The sequence below is a fragment of the Callorhinus ursinus genome, unplaced genomic scaffold, assembly GCF_003265705.2.
Source record: "Callorhinus ursinus isolate GAN/ISIS: 27379988/994484 unplaced genomic scaffold, GSC_fseal_2.0 scaffold4, whole genome shotgun sequence".
NCBI classification, from domain to species: Eukaryota; Metazoa; Chordata; class Mammalia; order Carnivora; family Otariidae; genus Callorhinus; species Callorhinus ursinus.
In genome coordinates this window covers 87,260,554-87,285,550 of record NW_027397066.1, presented here as the reverse complement: position 1 = coordinate 87,285,550, position 24,997 = coordinate 87,260,554, and the positions used below count along the sequence as shown (strand labels likewise).

Sequence of the window (24,997 nt, the reverse complement as noted above, 5' to 3'; positions counted from 1 at the left end):
ACTTTGGCTTAGGAGAGAGCTCCAGGATGGTCTCAAAGGCAGCAGTGAGGATTGAAGGAAAATAATTCTAGTCAATCATAATTGCCAAGACTACCACCAAATCAAAATTGGATCACCCTTATGTTCAACATTTGTACATGAGCTTTATAATTTACAAAATTCTTTCACTAAGATAGTTCCTAATTTACAAACAGCTTGGTTTCATATTTTTTAAGTGTGCAATACACTGTATTTCCTATTAGAAATAAGATTATAGCTGGTGATTATTCTCTTAGGAAAGGCCTCAAAAGCCTACTTAGTGCTTAATTTTACCTGAACTCTAGCACAAACGGTATTAGAAAGCCTATAACCAAAATTTATAAAATGCTTCTATGTGAAAGTGTAATTCAAATTCCAACTTGAAATAATGTCTCTCTTTATTTCTCTTCAGGGCCCCTTCTATCATCAGTCCAGGACTGTAAAGTGAGAGCTTCAAAAAAGGAGCTGATTTAAGAACTAAATGGGCATTGACACTTCCCTAGGGGTTGGCCACTTGGTGACAGAAAAAGATATATATATATATATATATAGATAGATAGATAGATAGATTTAGATTTATTTATTTATTTGAGAGCAAGCACAAGCTGGGTAAGAGAAGCAGAGGCAGAGAAAGAAGCAGGCTCCCCACTGAGCAGGGAGCCGGATGTGGGGCTCGATCCCAGGACCCTGAGATCATGACCTGAGCCAAAGGCAGATGCTTAACCAACTGAGCCACCTAAGCGCCCCCAGAAAAAGAGATTTGAGGCTGAGAAGCTGAAACTGAAGTGAATGGTGAAGAGAGGGGAATATTCACATTTTAAGTCCTTCATATTCTTCATTCATGTGATGTCAGCTAACTCTTCTAGAACATAAATTCTAGTTTCAGGAAAGATAAGTTGTACAGAACATTAAGGGTTCAAGATCTTTGAGGCTGGCATGGTGTTAAAAATTAATAGAGGGAAGGTGCCTCCAGTTTCAAAGAGGAAGACTTCTGTGATGTTCTTCCTTGAATTATTTTAGATTGCGTATATGTATATATACATAACTCCCTAAATATGACCATATAACATATTTTACTTTCTTTTAGAGTCTTGTATTTTGCTTTTTTGGTTCGCCATTACCTCTCTCCTCTTCCATCTCTCCTTCTCCTCATGCACATCAGCCAATTAGATGGAGCTCATGTCAACAAAGAGTATATGCACCATTCCTATTTTCTGCACGTCCAAGTAATCACACAGAGTACATATATACATATAAGCACATGGAGGACTTTTGTCTTTTTATTTTTATTTATTTATTTAACTTATTTTTGAGGTGGGGAGGGAAAGGGCAGAGAGAGAGAGAGAATCTTAAGCAGGTTCCACGCTCAGCACAGAGCCTAATGCAGGGCTCAGTCCTATGACCTTGAGATCATGACCTGAGCTGAAATCAAGAGCTGGATGCTTAACCAACTAAGCCACCCAGGTGCCCTGACTTTTGTTTTTTTTTAAAAAAATTTCATATTATACTCTCTACAGCATCTTTTTTTTCACTTAATACCACCTCATTAAAATTCCTTCAACTCTAAAATGTAACTTAAATTCACCCCTTTTAACACTTCAGTGTATTTGTAACAATCTGTGCAACTAGTTCTCTATTGATGTGCACTCCAGTTTTCTGCCACCCAAAGCCATGCTTCAACAACTATTCCTGTGTATGTATTTTTATATAATATTGACTTTTTCCCTGTAAGTTATATTCCCAAGAGTGGAGTTTCTGGGTTGAAGTGTACATACAGTTTAAGTTCAGTATATCTTACCCAATTTCTTTTCATATTGTTAGAAATTTTTTCACCAACGTTTGAGTACTCTTTCCCTATATTCTTGTCATCAATCAGTGTTATCATCTAAAATACCTACTAACACCCGTTTGATAAATGTAAAATCATCTTACCTTAATTTGCATTTCCCATACTACTATTGGAGTATCTCTATAAGCATGTTGCTCATTTAGATTTACTCTTCTATGAATTGCCTCTTCACATTCTTTGTCCTTTTTATCAATTTTCTATTGGATTACTTCTTACATGATTCTTTGCTTGACCAACACTTTCGTCAGGCTTAAACCTCTCCGAGCCCCACCTGTGCACTTCCTTGTAAAATCTGGTCTCAGCAAGAGCTCTGGTAAGACAGTTTAACCAGAACCCTCTCACTCTCAATATCTGATCAGGTTCCTAATTCTCCACCAACCCAAGTGACCCTGACCCCCACCCTGCACCTTGGCTGTAAATTCTCACTTGCCTATGCTACACCGGGAGTTGAGCCCAATCTTTTCAGTAGTCCTTATACCTATCTTGATGGTCCTGAATAAAGTCGCCTTACCATCTTTAACAAGTGTCATTGAATATTTTTTTAACACTCCCTGCTTGGCAAAATGGAAGAGTTCTATGTATACTACATATTAGTCTTCCATCTGTCTTTTATGTTTTTTTTTCTATTATATATCCCTTAACTTTATGAGAACTTCTGCCAAACAAAATTTGTGAATTTTCTTATACTCATATATTTCTATGTACATGATACAAGATATGCTTTTAGTTTCATTTCCTTCCAGATGGGTAACCAATTATATTTTCTCTATTTATTAAATAATTGATCATTTTCCTACTGAAGAGAAACAGAGACAGAGGTAGGTAGATATATAGAGAGAGCTATCTCCTGTATCTATTTCTGGATCTATTCTGGATTCTTGTTTCTTTCCATTATCTATTTTATATTACTGTCAATACCAGAATGATTTAATCAAATTGGCTTTATGTTATTCCTTGTTTCGAAACAAGTTTCTCTTGTTTCAGTTATTTCAAAACACTTTTCTGGATACTCTCAGGCATTCATTTATGTATTTTTTCAGATTTTTTTTCTAATTAAAAAAAATTTTTGTGTTTATGAAAAATGGTATTTTATGATATTAAATTCTCCCATGCAAGCATATAGGATGTTTCTTCATTTTCCTTTATTTTATATTACTGTGTATCTTGCATTTTTCTTTTCCTTTACCAAATCAGCTTTGCCGATCCTTGATAATTTGAAAGTTCTATTCTAACTGATATGCATTAAGGGTTCCTGATTCAGAATCAAGCACTATTGTGTGATAACAAGGTAACAACTGTAGCCAAGAACTTTCTTTCCACACAGCATCATGCCCTCACCTACTAAAATAGACCTTTAGAACACTTTCATTTCCTTCGTATCCTTTTATCCTTCCCATGTCCCCCTTAGGGAAGAGGGCTTTGGAATGCTTTTCTTTTCCCATTACCAGATTTTGCTAAGATATTTAACTCAAGACTTCCCTGACAGATTGCCCCTTCTGTTCAAAAGTCCTTTCTTACCAATTACATTGACTATCACGGTAGTTTATCATTACCTCTTTTAACTTAATATACAAATATTAGAAGGTCCATTCCTTACCACTGTTTTCATCTTCCCTCATCTTTCTAGTTAGTGTTATATATACTCCTAATATACTCTTAATTCTAGCACAGTATGCAAGAGGCATTAAATTCTAGACATGTTCTTCCATGTACCATTATGCAGCAGTAATCCTAACACCTCCTAATAATCAGCATAGCAGATGTAGAGAACCAACTTTTTAGCTGGTAGTGGGATAGCTGAATCACAAGAATGCAGGACACAGGAGTGAACATCTTGTTGCTGTGCTGTACTTTACCGGAAGTTGGGTTATTTGGCTTTTTGGGGACGACTGTACACATGTATCCACTGAATAAACTCACCGTAAGTGGAGATAATTACAACTTGCAACAAAAGAACCATGTAACCAAAACTAGCTCTAGGTAAAAGAAATGATGTCCAGAAGTTCATCTTTGGTATCCCACCACCTATTCCATTAGTCTATAATTTGCAATCTTTCCTTATGTCCCTTCAGAGGCCCAATCTGTACACTATTCGCACCTGGAAGACAAAGGCCTCTACTGAACTTTGTGTTTGAAAGTGTTTTGAACATTTTGGAGCACTGGAAAAGAGCGTTATTTGGTATCTTTGTGCATCTGGGGTTAGACTCTCATTAGCACCTACCATCTTGGGGCACTGGTGATTCAGCCCTAATACTCACTGGCTCTGACCTTTACTAGGTTTATTCTCCTAAATATATTACCTCAATTAGCAATTTCAGACCTTCTTTAAAATCCATCCTGTGCCATGTTTTCCATAAAGAATTTGCTTAGATATTCTGTTCTACTGATTTTCAGGCATATTATAATTCTTTACAAAAAGGCTAATGTTTTTAAGTGGCACTGCTATTTCCCAAATTCTCAAACTTTAAAAAAAATTATGTCTTCACAAGCACCTGAAGTTTTTTTCAAAGCATGTGCTGTTTTAAGAGAAAATGTTATTCTTTTATATGAAAACTAAAGTTACAGAAAAAAGTTATTTCTACCAACATCATTCTCTTTTGCTAAACCTATTGAAAGTGACTTTCAGTTTGCATTTTTCTTAATCTTCTTCAAAGAGAAATCAAATTGTGGTGTTGATTTTGGATAACTGTCTCACTATTCTTTCCAAATTCCCCAGGTATAAAAAGCTGAATGGGGTTTAAATTAACAAGTATCAGCTAAATATGCAATCTTAGAGTTGAAAAGTTAAGTGGGTGCATATATATTGAGAGCATTTCTCTACTGGGATGTATAATATTCTAATGAGGCAATTTACAAAAACAAAAGTAAAACTTTGTTAGAGTAGCCTTCCTAAGAAGGCCCATCACAAAAATGTCATTGTACAAATGAGCAGACGTTAATAATTACTATTTGAACAATATTAGGTATTATGTAGCAATGGGAAAGGCAAGAAGAGTAGCTAGCTCCTTCATTAAAAAGGATTTCTTGCAATTATTGAGCCCCAGGCTTGTTTCTGCTGCTGTTGCTAAGATCAATAGCCTGCCAGATAGGAAATATGTTGATGAAGACATAAAATAACACTTACACACATATTTTACTCAAAAATCCAGAGAACTGGGAATACTGTATTGAGGGGGTGGGAGTAAGGAAGGGAATACATAAGGGTGAAAAAATATAATGTACAATAATTAATTCACCCTCTGAAATTCCAGATGGCTCACTTTCAAACCAGCAATTATTTCATTGTTCTGGGTCCTTTTTCCAAATGTTTTTTGGAGTTATACCCCTATGAATTACCTCTGCCAAGACTTATCCAAAGGAAAAACCGTAACTATAAAAAGTACAGTAAGCAAGAATGTGTCACTCTTTTCTATTCCAACAAGTTGGTATCTGAAGATCTGGTTTTGTATAGGGGCATATTAGCCATGAGCAGCTATCCTTCTTTTCATTATTATTGCACATTTCGGGGTTATCATCCAAGTAGTACTGCAAATGAGGCCTCACTACAGAATTGCTCCTAGATTAAATAAATACATATTGACTATCTATCTATCTATCTATCTATCTATCTATCTATCTGGAACTTAGCGACCTCTCTCACAGGTTGGCTTTTGGGATGGACTGTCAGATCAGTGCCCTTAACAGTGCATTACTTAAAAAGGCAATTGCTGCCAGTTGCAGCAGCCTGGTTTTACCAAGAGGTTCTTCCTGAACACTTCTGCAACAAAAAGAAAAAAGTTGATAAATTATCTTTATATTTAACGATCTTGCCTCTACCTTTAGAATCTCTTAAAATACTCCATTAATGGAGTCATCCTAATCTCCTTACATGAACTACTAGAGTTTAGGGACTTTATCACTATCTTTCCCTGAAGTTTAAACAAAGAAGTTGCTTCTCACCCAAATAAAAGAAACCATATGACATTTAACGGACATGGAAGAAAGTGTATTGTAATGGAGAAGAGCAAAGGATTACTAAGAGTTGGAAGAAGATCTAGGTTTCAGCTAGTTATACCTTAGCACAGGTACTTTTTTAACTTTTCTGTTGGTTCTTTGGGGTAAAATGAAATGGCTGGTCTAATTCTATGGAGTTAAGAAATAGGTAAGATGTGTAAAAGTACTTGTTAGCTATAAAGCACTACATATCTTAATAATAATCCTACAATAAAATCCACGAGAGCAGAGAGGTATTATTAATACATCCCCCTAACTTTTGTTGAAGGGCATGGTTTATTCCTCAATTGAAATTTTGGAGAGTAAAGCTTTCTCCACAGGACAGCAATTTGTAGTATTATTGTTAGTTGAGTTACATTAATTTTCCTCCCTAGTTTTTATTTGGTATCTTGGTGATAAAAGTTTTAGTCTTCACACTGTTGCAAAAACGCTTAGAACCAGAACTTGTGTCACAATTTATGTAGCTAAAGCACACAGTTAATACTATTTCTGTTTTTATATTTTTAAAGGCATAACATATAAACTTCTCTGGAAAGCTGAGGTATACTCATGTCCCTTTAATACTCCTGTTAAACTCAAGAGTGAAGTGCTCCCAGTCGGTTGGGCGTCTGCCTTTAGCTAAGGTTGTGGTCCTGGGGTCCTGGGATCGAGCCCCACCACTGGGCTCCCTGCTCAGTGGGGAGCCTGCTTCTCCCTCTGCCTCTGCTTCCCTTTCTCTCTCTCATGGATAAATAAATATATAAAAAAAAAGAGTGATGTGCTTCCCTACTGACCAAGAACTTAAAAATAGAATTGCTTCTATTCATATTAAACTAAAAACACAACAGTGAAAAATATTGTCTCCCTGGTCTAAGAAAATTATAAAACTAAGGGTGCCTGGGTGGCTCAGTTAAGCATCTGCCTTCAGCTCAGGTTTTGATTCCAGGGTTCTGGGACTGAGCCCCACATCAGGCTCCCTGCTCAGCAGGAAGTCTGCTTCTCCCTCTGCCTCTCCCCCTGTTCATGCTCTCTCTCCCTCTCTCTCTCTCAAACAAATAAATAAAATCTTAAAAAAAAAAAAGAAAATTGCAAAACTTTTTAAAACTATCATTAATACTAAACTAGTCAAAGGGCATCGATGAACAGGGATGGGCAGTATCTAAATATCTAAATAAGATTTCAGTGGGAGCACGTGGATAAGAGAAAATTTCAGTAATACAGTAAGGAACATCTCCAGCGAGGTAAGAGATACTACATCTGGTACAGAGGGACAATCAGGTCTACTGAGAAACAGGGCCACAGCCTCCTGGGGCTTCATATACACTATGTAATGTTCTGAACAAGAATTCAACTTCTCAGGAAATCTCAAGAACACTAGTTTGTGGAAAAGGAGCATCCCTACCATGAATGGGTATTAAAATAATATATATTATATCCTAGAAATTGTTTTAAGTATTCTGTGGGTACTAACTCCACAACCTACATAACTCTGAGATAATACCCATCTTAAACGAGGGGAGTAAAGTATATAAAGGCTAAGCAGTTGCCCAAGCTCACACACATTTAAGTTGTAGAGCCAGGAATCAAAACTAGGTAATTTGGCTTCACAACCAATACTAAGCTCTATGGATATATTAGCATCTCTGAGAGTCATCTACAAATGCAGGTTTCTGAACCTGCAAAGCCAAGGCAAAGACTCTGAAACCTGGTTAAAGTCACTAATGTTGCTCTACAGGGCCCTATCCACACCCTCTATCTTGCGGACATGCTATTAAACTTCCAGGAGTTACTTTGAATATTTTAGTCTAAATAGGAATTTACATATTTTTAAAAAGCAACAACAAAGTATCTGTTTGGTGGGCACTTAATGTTCTTGTATCCACAGAGTACTTAATGTTCTTGGTAAGAGCAAGGCAGGGGAAAAAACTTTTAATTTTATATTAAAATCAACAGGTCCTGAAAATGACTCATCTCAAAAGAATAATACACATGGAATTTCTAAATATAAGAAAAGTTAGTACTCCTAACACTCACTGTAAGATAGTACGCCAACCTTGCATAAGAAAGCATCTTGGGGGAGGGTCAACTTTTTTTTTTCCTGGTTTAGTTCACAAAACATAAATAGAAGTCAAGAGGTACCAACTGTTTAGGCTGTGACCTAACACCATCTCCTACTGTTGAAATCTTTAAAGGGCTGAATACCAGTCAAAGTCAAAAGGTTTATATCTTGTTGACGAACAATGCCATTTTTGTTGTTAATTCCATAAGAGCTCTCTCATCCCAGCAATACAAATCAAACAATTATTTTTCTATAAAAACAATGAATAATAATGGGACTGCATTGATAACTTTATTGAGTAATGCTTTATGTAACTTTAAAAATTGGGAATTGGGCGCCTCGGTGGTTCAGTCAGTTAACTGTGTCTGCCTTTGGCTTGGCTCATGACCCCGGGGTCCTAGGATGAGTCCCGCATTGGGCTCCCTGCTCAGCGCTAAGTCAGCTTCTCCCTCTGTCCTCCTCCCCTGCTTGTGATCTCCCTCTTCCTCTCAAAAAAAAAAAAAAAAAAAACCTTAAAAAAAAATAAATAAAAATGGGAATAAATATTTCAACTACCTAAGGAGTCGAAACTTTTAATTTAAAGAAATTTAATATAATTGGGAAAAATTGGAAAATACAGAAACACAAGACTTTGTCATAGTCTTATTTCCAAAAGAATAATATATCCTCAGTACAAAATAACTTCTGACATTCATTTGTGTTTAGTTGTCAACAGCTGTTATTGAGTTTTTCAGAAAGAAGATAAAACTGGCCTACCAGAACTCCATGGACTTCAATAAACGAAATTTAATTATACCTTTTAGATTCTGGCATGCAGGGTTTTAAATTTTTTTGTTTTGCTTCTCCATTAGAGGCTATAAACAGCTGGAATATTGTGTAATTTTTCTTTTAAACAGTATCTACACTCTACCTCCACAGATGCATTTCTTTTCGGTAGCCCAAATCATCAGTCATCATTTCAAGGCTGGTGAACTTGAAAGCTCCTAATTCCTAAGTTAATTTTCATTGTTCTACAATATCTGTTAAGATGAGTGAAAAATAGGCATTTGACACCTTAATATATATGTACATTGACTTTGGTAACAATTTCTTTTAATATACTAATAGTATGATAGTTCATGAAAAAGCAGAATATATCGATCTTAAATGCTCTTCTAAAATAACCTACAAATAATCTTTAATTAGGTAGCCAAAGAATCTTTATAATCATCTAGAATAAAAAAAGTAGACTGCTGCTTTTATCAATTTATTGGAAACTACATTGGCAACACTTTGCAATGTATTTCTTCTTTATAGTTAGTCGAAATTTATTACTATTTTGCCAAATGGAAAGAAAAAGTTCAGTACACAGTGGAAAATTTCATTCTTTTAAAAAAGTCACCTTAAATATACAGGTCTGATTACTTTGGTAAGCAATAGCAATAATGTTCAAATGGCACGTCTCTTAGCTTTTATGACCGTTGGTCATTTTCAGTATTATTACAATATGACCAGTTAATAAGCTTGACAAAAATTCTAACTTGTCATTTCTGAAGAGGAGAAGACATTTATAATACAGATTCACAATATACTAAAAATCCAAGGGCTTAAAATTTCATGTACCATGTGCCTCCAATAGGAAACTAAATGTTCATTTAGTTCAAGTTATCTAAATGTATCAAGAAAAACAATCTGCTAACCAATATCCCTGCTAAAAAATAAATCATCACAAAACATAGGTGATTTCCTTCCTATGTTATAAAGGAGCAAAAACTGTACGTAAAAATGTAGTGTTTCTCTAACCGATTAAAAACAATATATACCTGATTAAAAGACTAGTCAAGTCTGCAAGAGAAATAACACACAATAAAGCCAGTTATATTTTAGGTACAAGTGACAAATATATTTCTTTTTATTGTTATTAAAGTTTTCTCAAATGTAGTTCAGTAAATGAAGTATTTTATTTTATTCCACTGTTGGTCATAGTTTGAGCCCTACACACTCCCTTCCCTTTCACCTCAAAGGGAGCTCCTTTGTATGTAGCTACACACTCATCATTAGTAAAGAGATCAGGCTGGATCTGCTCCCAAATCTTCTTCTTAGGATTCAGCTCCTTGTCAGGTTCTCCTATTGGAGGGGGGGGAAAAAGAAGTTACATAGCTACCATATTAAATAAATTATCCATAGAGATTTCTAGTGAATTGTCTAGGCAACACTTTCTGATCTTTAGACCTGATCAGAATTTTAAACTTACTTTTAACATTTACTTTATTTTATGATGTCAGCAGTTTATATTTCTGATTGGTAAAATAAAATAATTTGTCATTTCCTAACGGCTTCTTTGATATGTTTAATTGTGATGTTTAACGGACACCCTTGCAGTTTAAGATGACTTTTTTAAAATAAAATTCTCTCCTAATGATGACTTGAGCCCCACTGATGGGAGGATCAGCAGAACCTGTAGGATCTTGTTTAGAATTGATAATCTCTATTGTAATTTTATTAAAAAAATGTTTTTGTTTGTTTCACTGGAAAGATGGATGCTCAGTTTTAAACACTGAAAGTGTACAAGTTGCTTTGTTAAAACTAAATATGTACATACACAAATATTTTGTCATTTCCCTACAAATGTGAAAGATTATTTTTTACTCTTATAAGAAATATTTTTGCAGGTAATACAGCCAAAAGAATTTATTCCCCAAATTATTTTCCCCAAATTAAAACAAAAATATAAGATACTCATTTTGTCACTATATATACAGAAAAACTGTGAAGAGATAAGAGTATAATTTGATGTGTTATATTTTTATATGTGGCACAGCTTCTGCTTTACTCTGTTTCAATGTACAAAATAAACGATGAGATGGCTGCCAAAGTGCTTAAAGATTTCTTACTGATACTGGAGAATGGATTAAATGTTGAGATTATCTAACTAAATATAATAACTACTTTCGATTTCATTTCCTGCCCATTCCACTGAGATGGAAAGAGATAGAAAGGGTTAGTAAGGAGACAAGGACAAGCATTTGCTAAGCACAAGAAATATATACTGTTGCATACAATGCACACAACACTCTAATTTTAAATATAAGGAAACTGGTGTTCAGAGAAGATAAGCTGCTCAAAGTTACATGATCAACAAATTACGATTTAACACCAAAACCCTTGTTCTCCTAGCATAGCATCTTGCCTCCTGATAAACCGTTCTTTAGAAAAGAAGTAACATTCTTACATGTGGATAATAACCCATTCTCTCTATCGTAACCCACACTAGAAGTTTATAATCAACAAAAGACAAATATATTGTAGAATACATCTGGTCTACTTAAGGGCCACCAATATACCAAACAATCCCTCTATTTAATGACTGATAAGGAAGTAGAAAGTAAAGTTTAATATAACATCATTTTAGTAGCTGGGGGGATGTTCAATCATCATTTGGAATAAAGAATCAGTTCAAGAAACAATGAAGAAAAGTAACAGATCTCTTAAGCATTACTGTGAAATAAGAATTGTTCTCCCGAAGGGTAATAAAAAGTTTTTCTGAAATCTCATTCAGTAATGATAGAAAATATAACTTTCTAGATCTTTTCTAAAGTGACTACCAAGTTCAAATCTTCTGGAATTACTTTAAAAAGAATCTTTAACGTTACTGGAACTAATTATATTTTATATTCTGATTACATCTTATTACCTACACTGGTTTTTATTCTCCACTCATACAACAAGAACAACAAAACTGAGTAAACTGGTTGGCCACAGTGGTTTTTTTCTTTATTAGCTCTTCAGAAACTGCCCATGAAACTGGCCAGAACATAGAAAACTGTCCTCTGATATGCATGTTTTCAGAGATGACAGAATAGTTAATTGAATGATGTATCTATTCCAGAAGAACATACAATGAATCTAAAACTGAAAGACTAGTATAAAAGATAAGGATTTCTCTTATTCTTTTAAGAGCATTTGATTGGACAATAGAGAACTAATAAACAGAACAGAAAAAATATCAATATATAAAGTATCTACAAGATTTTTATTTTTTGTTTCTAAACTATTCCTTAGTCTACAAACATAATCCTACTTTGCTTATACACAGATGATGTGGGGAAGTGGGCATTCCAGAATTCTAGAAAGCTGGAGGCAGAGATACTATTCAGGTAGGCCTGAGTACTAACTCTGAACTTCCCCGGCCCCCCCTCAAAAAGATACTGCCAACTGATAATGGATTAATTCAAGAAGCAGAGCATCTCAGATTTGTGTGAAAGCTTCTTATCAAGAGTATAGATTGTGTGGGTTCTTGCTAAATGCAGACATAAGCCCCAAATACAAAAAAACTGTGTGCAGCACAAAACTAAGCTTCTCAGATCTAGGAATATATTGACACGTATAGAAAATAATATTCATAATACATAACACATAGTGCTTACTATGGGCCATCAGTACACTAAGTGCTTTCTTTACATATATTTACTCATTCAATCCTCTCAGTACACAAATACTATTAATTACCCCCATTTTACAGATGAGGAAATTGAGGCACAAAGGTTACAGCTAAGAACTTAAAATATCAGGCAGGTAGCTAAGTGTTTCAAAAGTTAAACCTCACAGAACTCACACAAAAGACATAACATTAAAAACTCCTTATAGATAAAAAAGATAAGCCTCAGAAAGGTTCCCAGGTCACCCAGCACTGTGGAGTCAAGATCTGAAGCTTTAACTTCTTAACTAGACTAATAATTTTCCAGGAACAAAAACTTGAACTAAATATAAACTAGAAACTACTAAGAGGAACCTCTAAAGCTTGACTGTTGCTTTCAACACACCAGACTCAATACCTGAACACTCTGAATGTAGTTGTGAAACTTTATTCAATAAATGAAATATGATTCAGGAAAATAAAATTTTGAGATTATAATTAGAACTTGTCACATTATGATAACTGAATATAAATTAGAGTTGAAAAGTCTTGGATGCAGTGTTAACTTTCTGGCTTACTCAAAATGTTTCTCAATAATATACTACTTGGTAGGGTATAAAGCTAGTTTTGAAATGCAAGTTTAAATCACCTGCCATGAAAAACATACCTAATATCTTAAACAATTTTTTTAAAGATTTTATTTTTTTATTTGACAGAGAGAGACTGCTAGAGAGGGAACACAAGCAGGGGGAGTGGGAGAGGGAGAAGCAGGCTCCCTGCTTAGCAGGGAGCCTGATGCGGGACTCAATCCCAGAACCCTGGGATCATGACCCAAGCCGAAGGCAGATGCTTAACTGACTGAGCCACCCAGCCATCCCTAAACAATTGTTTTTTAATGAACTATACTGTCAAGAGAAGTCTTTCATCATTCCTGTGTATTGTACTTTTAATCTTACTTTCCTATTTCTTTTTCCTTTTTGACATGGTTAGCCAAAGAAGTTAAATGATATCAATAAAAGTTCTTAAACCTAAAAACTGCAGAAACTCTGAAATTGCTAAACACATGCCAATAATCACCATTTGGAAATATTTACACATAATGTAAGAGACTAATCTTTCAGAGACTATTTTAGGCCAACTCATTGTAAACAAAGCACACAGGCAATAGGAAATAGTTCAGAGAGGAGTTTGTACAGATGTAAAAAGCTATGACCACCTTCTTAGAATTTAAAGCCTACAAAAAGCAATAAATCCAAATTCCAAAGTCCCAGGCATTCACAAGTCTGGAATAAGAACCAGAAACTTCATTTTAATTAGGCCATTCTTTTACACAGAATGCTCATTGATTATCAGCTTCTCTTTGATATCTGCCATGTCCATAAAAAGCCTAGCACTAACAGAATTATTTTATGTTTAATTAACTGAATTTTTGAGATATAATAATTGTAACTATTGCCAAAAATTGTAACTATGGCACAAAAACTAAAGTATAACTTTGCAAATAAAAGTCAATTAATTTGGGGTACCTGAGTGGCTCAGTCAGTTAAGTGTCTAACTTCCGCTCAGGTCATGATCTCAGGGTTCCAGGATTGAGCCCTGTGCTAGGCTCCTGCTCAGCGGGGAGTCTGCTTGTCCTTCTCCCTCTGCCCCTCCCCCCACTTGTGTTCTCTCTTTTTCTCTCAGATAAAGAAATAAAATCTAAAAGAAAAAAAGTGAATTAATTTTACAAAGCTAATCAACAGAGAAAAGTGGTTTGGTGGTTTGAGGAATAATCTTGACAATAACAAAGGCAGATGCTCAGGTCTGTTCTCCAAATACTGGGGGACGGGGGGGTGTTGTTGGTTTTCTTAACATGTTTTACTAGTACGTTTCTTTCTGTCTATTCATTAACCAATTTATTGAGTTCCTACTCTATGCCATGCATTTTTCCAGATGCTAGGAATATAGCAGTGAATAACCACTACAACAAAAAACCCCAGAAATCTTGATTTCATGATGCTTACATTTCTGTGTGGGCAGATAATAATAAATAATGTATAGTATATTAGATGATGATAAGTGTTTTGAAGAAAAAACAAAAAAGATAACATTTAAAAGACTTCAATAGAATGAGGAACCAAGTCATGTAGCTAATTGGGGAAAGAGCCAATGGCTCAACTGGAGTGATCAATGAAGGTTTGTGGTGTACATGAGGTAAATGGAGATAATGGGAAGCCATTCTAAGAGCTTGGGCTTGTACTCTGGGTCTAATGAAAAGCTTTTTAATAGTTGTGAGCAGAGGAGTAATACAATCTGACTTACATCAATCGCCCTGCTATCATTGAAAATAAATGGAAGAAGGGCAAGGGAGATCATTTAGAAGGTTTTGACTTCCCAACAAGAGATGTTGGCACAAAGACCCAAGTGGTAGTGGTGTAGATGAGTATGATTCTAGATATGCTCAAAAGGTACAAGTACTCGGATTTTCTGAAGAAGATATGTGAGAAAATAAAAAGAAGTTGAGAGAATGGAGTTCCTGTCAGATAAGATGGTAAATACTATGGAAAAAGGGAATTCTAGGGGAAAGATGGGGATATCTATTCTTCCTTGGTATATGTTAGTGAAAAAGTCTAGTAGGCAGCCAGATAAATGACTGAATAAAATAGCCAAAAAAAATGAACACGGAAAGGAAAACAGAAGAGGCCAAGTGTGGAAAGAAAGAGAAGAGGGCAAAGACCAACGTCTGGGATATTTGAATGTTAAGAGGTCAGGGAGGTGAGGAAGAATCAGCAAAGGAGCTAAGAAGGGCAGCCAATGAGGGGACCGCCAGGATAATGTGGTGCCAGAAACCAAGTTAGTTAAGAAAAAGACTAAAAACTAGCCATGGATATTTAGCTACAGAGATTAATTCATGATCTTGATCAGAATAGTTCTGGGAAAACAGTGAGCAGAGAAACCTGATTGAAATGGGTTTTGGAGAGAAGAATCAAATATAGACAAGTTTGAAAAATCAAATTTAAACAAATATATTTTTTAATAATAAATGGATCGAAAAATTCAACACCTGCATATATCATACATGCTTTATAATTAACCATTAATTACATTTATTAATAAGACAATATCAATAGAAATAAGCATGATCTTGGAAGTTAAAAGTCTGAATACAAATTCTCACTTATTACTAGACAAAACAGTGCACCGTCAAAAAGTGGCTGTCGCTGCCATTGTCTTCTGGCTATAATATTATTTTCATGCTATTTTTGCTTGGTGCTTTTGGGAGTAGTTACCACATTCAAATACTAAAATGCATAGCTCCACACACTGAAAATTTAAAAAGTACTGGGTGGTGAGGGTTTCTATCCATTGTTATAAAAATATTATTTGGCATCTTCTAAACTCTATGTACTTTTTTGGATTTGTAGTTGGAATAAATAGTTGTTAGGGTAAAAGCCTTTTCAAAGCCAAATAGTACTTCAAAGGTTTGAGCCCCAACTGCAATTTCTATACCACACTTTATGTAACATGAAATGTAAGTTTCCAGACACTGAGCACATCAAGTGAACATCAAAATGTACCAGCAAACACCTTAAGCTTTAAAATGTAAAACAGATGCTGAAAAATAAAGCACTGATAAACCATGGCTCTCACTGGAAAAAGAAGAAAAAAAAACAGTGAAAGTAATGGCCTGTTGTGTAGTATTAACATGTTATCTCCTTTCAGATTTACTGCTACAGAAGCAACTGATGTGGAAGCATAAGCAAGATGGGCATTAACAGACCTCACATCCTAAAATTTATCAATTACTTGATGCTGTTCACCTTGGTTAAGCTATTACAAGTGATAAGAAAATAACCTCACGGGCTATATTTTAAAGGTTAAGTTTTTGCTTCTTTCACTTTACAACTATTTTTCTTACCTTCTCCACAAATCCATGTGCTGAGGCACAAGGGGAAACTATGAATTTGCAGGAAATATCAGACTTTGGAACAATGTAAATATAAACACACAAATAGCTAAATGGACAGATTAAAGAATATAGTGAAGACAAGAAATTCCTAATGGGGCTATTAGCATCTCTAATGCTAAGTCACTGACTATCGAAAGAAAATCTTTCAATTTACTCAACAGTAGCATTCAGGTAAACCTGATTCAAGTGCTGAAATATTACCTGTTAATTCTTTGAGATAAGGCAATGAATTATAAGCCTTCACTAATGAAATAGTCCATATTAATTCATAGCAAGCAACAATCAACAAACAAAAATTCTACAGTATTAGAAATTCCAGCACATTTATTGATCCCTTCACTAAACTCTATATAACCTTAAGCAAGTAGCTAAGTTTTGTTGGGCCACAAACCAAATTTGTAAAATAGTGGGTTAAAGCAGATGATTTCTTCCAGTTCTAAGCATGTAACTCTACAATTTACATCAGAAAATAAAACGTAAAGAAAACATACTAAATCTTAAGTGTTTAAATTTTAGAAAGGAAGGCAAATGTTAACTTGGAAGGGTAAACAGAATTTCCTTTTTTAAAAATGCATGCTGAATCTTAAAAGTTTACTTTTATTGTCATTCTATTCCAATTTAGCAAGACTTCTCAATAGAATTTCAGGTTTGTCAGGTATACAAATGATGATTTACCCCCAAGTGTGAGGTTTGGGGAAGTGTTTTGATACTGTGGTAGCAGAGTGGCAATCATTTGCTCCTAGAATCAAAAGCCATCACGCTGCTTTAAGAAATGATTCTAAATGGGATTTTCCCAAAACCTAGTTCAACAAGAAAGAGTCTTAGAGCACAGACCATTATGGTTTCCAATCTACCAAGGTTCAAGACATATACATCCAAACTCACAGACACTTGCTCAACAATCTCTGTGTTTTTTAGATTAGTCTACTTTTGATTGGGAGGGGGGAGCTGAATTTCAAGAAAATTAACCCATGCTTTCATACATATTTTCTATCTTAGTCCAATGTTAAAATCCTTCATATCCTAATATTTTATCAAACAATACAGTTAACATAGGATTAAAATAGCAGGCCCATCTAATCATATCAGCCTTGCTATGCTATTAAAACTCAGCTGTTTCTGTAAATATGTCTCCAAATCAATTCTGACTTTTAGACCTGATTCTCCCTGTTAGCCTAATTTATTTCTACTTTCCCCATTATTCTAGTCAAATGAACATCCTTTAAGTAAATGCAATCTTTTGATTTCTAACTACTTCCACCTCCTTTTATGAAGGAAATAGTTATTCTGTATCTGACAAGTTCTTTTGCTTCAAAGACCTATTTGAAGAAACTTTTTCACACATTATGAAGCTTCAGCTGTCTCAGAAGCATTTTACTGGAGAAAACAAGCAAAATGAAAAGCAACTTCCTTTGAGATTATTACAATAAATAAAAGTTTTAACTCAGAGTTTTTCCTCTATATCTTAAAGTCAAGTAACAGCATATGCAAGTACATTATTAGATGGACTTTGAGAATTACACATTTCTTTCCGATGTATGAACTTTTCATTTTTCTGTGCTACAGTCTAAGATAATCTATAGCTTCAAAGACTCTGCAGCACATTAATTAGTTCTCTATCCATATCACACTCTTCTGCTATGTAAGTATTATTAGCATTTTCCCTAAAGCAAACTCTACTATTTTATGCAATGTGTGCATTCATGAGGAGGGTGATGGTTAGATGGTTGTGTTTAATGTACCATCTCGAACCAATCTGAAGAAACTCAATAATAAAATCTCAATAATAATGGTCACTTAAGGTAAAGCCTTGGAGTCATACACAAGACTGATTCTAAACTAAACATTAGAAGAAAATAATGGTTCCCAAACCGTTTTAAATAATGACTAATACTTACCAGGAAAAGCATCAAAAACAATTCTGTCTCCAGGAACAGACCCATTAGGAGGTGCCAAGATTTCAACCTTCTCAGGTGAACTAGCACACATTACCATTGCTTGAGATACTACTCCCCTCATCTTTGCAGGTTTCAGATTACATAGTAAAATCACCATCCGATTTTGCATCTGTGTGAAACATAAATTGGTGATTAAAGATGTACAGAGATTTAGATTATCATACCTAGAATACATTAAGGTACATCTAATATGCTAAATATAAAATGTTCTATTTTTGTAGATGTATCTTTGCCTCTGTGTCCAAAATCTTTTACTGTTGTTATGAAGTTATACAAAAACATGAAAAAAAAATTCCACAAACTGACAGCACATTATAGTTAAAAGGAGCAGAGCCAAGACTTTTCAGTTAAATAAGTTTTAGACTGAAACAGATTTGGTTTTGAATTTAGCTGCCATGTACTAGCAATGAGATTATATGAAGTTGAATTGTTTTTCTTCACAAAATGAGGAAAATGATATCAAATTTAAAAAGCCAACTCTTGGGTTAAATTGTAACATGTATGTAAAGCATTTAGCTTAGTGTTAGCACTAAAATAAATGAACAATCCTTTTTCTCCATACATTTCCAATACTATGCAAGATCCATTTCTTAGTTTAGAAATGACTCTTGGGACTCTATCACTCTTGGGAAGGTGCGGAGTAGGAGGATCCTGAGCTTACCTAGTCCCATGGACACATCAATGAAATAACTACATCTGTTGCAACCAACTGAAAACCTGAAGACTGACAGAATAGATCGTCCACAGCTAGAGAGAAGACAACATTGAAAAGGACAGAGTGGAGACACAGTCAGGAACCCTGGCAAATAACCACAAACAGGAGGGATATCACAATCACAGAGGAGTGAGGGTGTCGGATGGACCCAAACTGGGAAAATGAGTCTTCATAACAACTGACTTTGAAAATCAGCAGGGCTAAACTGGGAAAACCAGGGGGTGACAGTAAATCGAGTCTCCACATTAAAAGAACCATTACTAGACACAGTGCAAAAGCAGCAGTTTGGAAAGTGCTTGAGGTATACGTGAAGGAGATTTATTGACTAATCTTAGGATGTGCTAGAGACGCAGAGATCTACAAGAAATATCTCTGGGAAAGAAAGGAGTGCTAGAAGACGTCATTTTTCTTGCCCTCTGCGCCCTAGATGGTCTGAAGCTTGCAGGAGCCAATACTATCCCTCTTCATCTAACTTACCAACACCACACGCCCCCCACCCCAGCATTCCCTGCAGCCAAGTACCCTAATCTACCTGCATCAGGAAATGCCCTTCCAAAGTAGATCCTACACAGTAGGCAGGCAGGGCTTAGACCATTCCAAAGTGACCAGTGCCCTGAAAAGAAGGGGAGATATCCCTACACACCAGCATAACCACAATTCCTGCAAGAAGGCCTCTTTGTAGGCTGTGCGGGGAGCAAGCTTTGCCCTTCATATGCCTGTAGCTGTTGCAGAGGCTAACTGCAAACAGCTAAGATGAGTGCTGGCCCACCACTGAGCTCACAAGCCCCTTAACAGCACTGGAAGTAAACCCTGCCCAGTCAGGAACAGGCATCAAAGAAAGTCATTCTAGCCATAAGCATATCCTCAGCCAGAGCAATCCTGAAAAAGAACAAAACTGTAGGTATCATAATCCCAGATTTCAAGATACACTACAAAGCTGTAGTAATCAAAACAGTGTCTTCTTCATATAAAAACAGACATATAGATCAATGGAATAGAGAGCCCAGAAAATCTATGACAAAGGAGGCCAGAATATATAATGGGAAAAAGAGTTTTTTTTTCAATATTTGGTGCTGGGAACATGCAAAAGAATGAAACTGGACCACTATCTTATACCATACACAAAAATAAACTCAAATGGATTAAAGACCTAACTCTAAGACCCAAAACCATAAAAGCAGTAATTTCTTTGACACAGGCCATAGAAACATTTTTCTAGATAATGTCTCCTCAGGCAAGGGAAACAAAAGCAAAATTAAACTACTGGGACTATACCGAAATAAAAAGCTTTTGCACAACAAAGGAAACCATCATCAAAACAAAAAGACAATCTACCGAATGGGAGAAGACATTTGCAAATGATATATCCCATAAGGGATTAATACCAAAATATATAAAGAACTTATACAATTCAACACGAAAAAAACCCCCACAAACAATCCAATTAAAAATGGGCAGAGGGTCTGAGTAGATATTTTTCCAAAGAAGACAAACAGATGGCCAACAGATACATGAAAAAAATGCTCACATCACTATTCATTGGGGAAATACAAATCAAAACCACAATGAGATATCACCTCACACCAAGCAGAATTGCTACAACAAAAAGCCAAGAAATAAGTGTTGGCAAGCATGTGGAGAAAAAAGAACTCTCACGCAGTGTTGATGGAAATGTAAATAAACCAATGCAACCACTGTGGAAACCAGTATGGAGGTTCCTCAAAAAATTGAAAATAGAAATACCATATGATACAATAATTCTACCACTGGGTATTTACCCAAAGAAAATGAAAACCCTAATTCAAAAAAGATATATGCACCTCTGTATTTGCCGCAGATAGATGAATGGATAAAGGTGAGTGTGTGTGTGTGTGTGTGTGTAATGTACATAATGTAAATATAGATATAATGAAATATTACTTGGCCACAAAAGAGAATGAAATCTTGCCATGTGAGACAACATGGATGGACCCAGAGGGTATTATGCTAAGTGAAATATGTCAGAGAAAGAAATCCTGTTATGATTTTACTTACATGTAGGATCTAAAACACAAAAGAAATAAACAACAGCCTCTTAAATACAGAGAACAAACTTGTAGTCAGAAGGGAAGTGGATGGGAGGATGGGCAAAACAAGTTAAGGGGATTAAGAGGTGCAAGCTTTCAGTTATCAAATAAATAAATCATGGAGATGAAGAGTACAGCATAGGGAATACAGTCAATATTTTAGTAATTTTGCATGGTGACTACACTTATTGTGGTGAGCACTGAGTATTGCACAGAAATGTTAAATCACTGAAACAACTGTACACCTGAAATTAATTTAACATTGCAAGTCAGACTTCAGTAACAAATATAAAAAAAAATATTGCTGATCATTTAACTACTCAAGCATCATGTACACTGCAATTAACATTTAGGGCTATTTCTACAATTTGTTATAGAAGTGAATAAAGATTTCTTTAATCTTCAAAAGTTGAAGTGTCTTAATTTTTTTTCCCCAATTAGCAAAAATAAGGAACACAACTGTTTATATTCTTTCAACAGGCTTAAAATAAAATGGCATACAAGAGAACTATCACTGCAGGGGAAGAGAAAAGGCACATTCTAAATAAAAGATGGTTTTATAAACAAATGTTATGGCAAATTTATTGATTCTATGATTTAAAATAATAACAATAAAAAAACAAAATAATAACAATAATAATAATAATAGGCCTAAGACTCAAATGCAAGAGGCCCCCTTTTCAGATGTCTTCATGAATAACATCTTCTTCATACAAATAATTTAAATTGCCACTTTAGGAAAAAACAGTTATAGCAAATTTGTATAAGAAAAAACAAAAGGGTTAGCTATATGCAATTGTTAAGGCATCAGATGATACCCATGGACCTTTACCTTGGAAAAATACACAAATCTACAGAGTATAGTATGCAATTTGTGGGGGCAAAGTCCTCCTGCTTTATAGAATGTTTAATATTACTGCCTTGATAGGTTAGATACAGATGTGTATATAAATAGATTTGCTTAAGGCTATGAATGACAGCTTTTGGAAGAGAAGATACTGTCTGCAACTTATGGGAACAAAAAAGATGAGGCCTAAAGGAGGAGAAGTTTTTCCAATTTGAGCTGGCTCAAGATCAATTGCTTCTTTTATCCAGGGCTTCTTATGAACCTAACTTCATAAGTAGTTATGAAGAAGTCCTAGTCCTACACAAAATGCATGTTAAACAGAAAAAAAAAAAAAAGCACACACATGAACCAAGTTTATCTTTTTTTTATAGATAAGAAAAACTTCTTCACAAATCTCATTTCCATTTTTCTCCCCTCAACAGAGCAGCCAGATGATCCTATTAATATATGAGGCAGATCACATTTCTCCTTAGCTCAACAGTTTTCCAACGGCTTTCATCTCACTCAGAATAAAAGCTAGTCTTTACAGTGATCTATAAGATACTATGTCATTTGGCATCCTTATTTCTGATTTCATATTGCATGACATTCCCCCTTATTTACTCTGCTATGACACTGCTTCCTGCTGTTCTTTGAACATGCCAGGCATATATCCGACTTAGACCTGCCTGAAATACTCTTCTACCAGAGACACAGGACCTTTCTTCATTTTCTTAGACCTTTCTTTATTACACCTTAAAGTCACTTTCTTTATGATGCCTTCCCTAACCACTTTATACAAAACGACATCATCCTAACTCCAACAACTCCTAGATTCTTTCTTTTTCTTTTAATACTTACCACTATTTAATATACTATGTATCATGATCTTCTGACTCCCCCATAGAGTTGTGAGCTTCACAAAGGCAGGATTTTTTTTTTTTTCCTAAACAAATCTATCTACCTACCTACCTATCTATCATTTTAATTCACTGCTACATCCCTTGTCTAGAATAGTGCCTGGTATACTGCAGGTGTCCAATAAATACTTGCATCTGAAAGTATGAATGAATGAATGAATGAATGTATGTAGGGATTTATCCCCACAAAGCCAATAAGCAACAGAATTGGCAATGAACAAAGAAGAACTATTTTAATGTTAAAGTCTACAGCCTTTGCAGTATCTCCAAAGCACCACGGAGTAGAGGAAAGAGATAACTCCAAATTACTGTAGATGTCTTGAAAGACCAATTAAAATCATTACTGCCTAATTTTTTCCACCGTCATTGGAAATACATGTGTGTCTGTCTATACACACATACACACACATATTTTAAATACCTAAGTAACAACAAAATACAAAACATCCAGTTTTTAACAAATAAAGAAATACCATTAAAAATTATAAGTTTAAGCTCCATAATGCCCTCTCCTCTTTTTACTTCAAGTATGAAAATATTTCTTGAGTTATAAGGAAAAAAAAAAAAAAACGACGATGACGACTTGTTCTTACTCTTACTTTTTCATTTATTTATTTATTTATTTATTTTTAAAGATTTTTTTATTTGATAGAGAGGCATGGCTAGAGAGGGAACACAAGCAGGGGAAGGGGGAGAGGGAGAAGCAGGCTTCCCGCTGGGCAGGGAGCCCGATGCGGGGCTCGATCCCAGGACCCTGGGATCATGACCTGAGCCGAAGGCAGACGCTTAACGACTGAGCCACCCAGGCGCCCCTACTCTTTTTAGATTGATGCTTTCTGGGTTTATATAACAGTGATTTAAAAAAAATCAAGGAGTAATAAAATTCCATGACAGAACAATGAGGATAAAAATATTTATACTGTATTACACATAAAATAGCAAACTAAAAACATTTTAAAAACTGAGAAAAAATAATGCATCTTTCTTCTTTCTACCTTCATGAATTTGATCCCAACTTACAATGCTACTGTAAGTTTTGGTAGTTTTAATGTAATTTTTTGGTGAAATTTATTTTATTAAAATTAATGAAATGAACTAATCAATACTGGCTCACCTAATACAAAATTATATGGAAAAACATCAAGAAAAAGTGACGTCTATGCCAAAGTAATTTAAACTGTACAGATTACCTGTTCAAGAGGAACATGATTCACCAGGCCACTGACAACTGTTCTTGGGGCTGTTTCTCCAACATCTACTTCTTCCACATATAAAGAATCTGCATCAGGGTGTTTTCTGGCCGTGATGATACAACCAACTCGAAGATCCAGATGAGAAACATCTACTGGCTTAGAGTCAGCACTTCCTGCTACTGACTGCTGTTTTTTCTCCTTTTTCTCTCCTAAAAAATATTTATGAATGGTTAAACATCAGAAGTAAAACAAAAACAAGATAAACTATAAAAAACTCCCTAACATCGATACTGATGAGCTTTAAAAGAAACTGTTTATCTTCTACTGTCACTTAAATAATAACAAAGGAAAGAATTATTCAAGTCATAACATCTCGAACCCTATTTTGGCTGTTTCTCTGTTGAATAACTGTCTAAATCTCTAGCTAAAGACAGAGTAAAAGTTGGTAAGCTATGTTCATTCATTTACATATTGTCTATGGATGCTGGCAGGGTAGTTGTGACAATGACTTTATGGTCTGCAAAACTTAAGATATTTACTGAAAGGACCTTTATTGAGAAAGTCTGCCTTTCCCCAAAACAGAGCTGGAGAAAATCCTTTAAAATTTTTACTGTGACTCTTTAGAAAGGGAAAAATCCTTTATTTAGGAAGAACACCACAATCAGTACCAGCTAAGAGGATGAACTACAACCAAATACAATTTCACTGATAAAATGTTTCTCTCTTCAGTTAAACACACCAATAAGTATACAACAAATTTCTCTACTTCTTGTATTTCTCGGAAGACTTATTAGGGCTTTAGGTTTATCCACAGCAACTATCTGAGCAAGAGAGAACACGTTATTCTGATTTTTCTTTTTTAAGATTTTATTTGAGAGAGAGAGAGCACACACACAGAGCCGGGGGGAGGAGCAGAGGGAGAAGCAGACTCCCGTGCTGAGCAGCGAGCCTAATGTGGGGCGACGTGGGGTTTGATCCCAGGACTGTGAGGTCACGACCTGAGCCGAAGGCAGATGCTTAACCGAATGAGCCACCCAGGCGCCCCTATTCTGATTATGTTTCAAAAATCCTCCTCT

The 24,997-nt window shown here is 35.2% G+C and overlaps 1 protein-coding gene across 5 annotated transcripts in view; it reads right to left on the bottom strand.

Annotated features, from left to right (window-relative positions):
• AIMP1 (aminoacyl tRNA synthetase complex interacting multifunctional protein 1) overlaps positions 1 to 24,997 on the bottom strand; it is a 146,097-nt gene that overhangs the window by 103,107 nt on the left and 17,993 nt on the right. For 3 of the 5 annotated variants that reach the window (XM_073892083.1, XM_073892085.1, XM_025873588.2), the window contains 3 exons: positions 23,919 to 24,130; positions 18,142 to 18,310; positions 8,503 to 10,004 (listed from right to left, as the gene is read on the bottom strand). In XM_073892083.1, coding sequence (XP_073748184.1) covers positions 9,838 to 10,004; positions 18,142 to 18,310; positions 23,919 to 24,130 — 548 coding nt within the window. In that variant the 3' untranslated portion in view covers positions 8,503 to 9,837. Of the gene's footprint in view, positions 1 to 8,502; positions 10,005 to 18,141; positions 18,311 to 23,918; positions 24,131 to 24,997 lie in introns of those variants that run through there. The other 2 variants (XM_073892086.1, XM_073892087.1) reach the window with 1 other exon arrangement.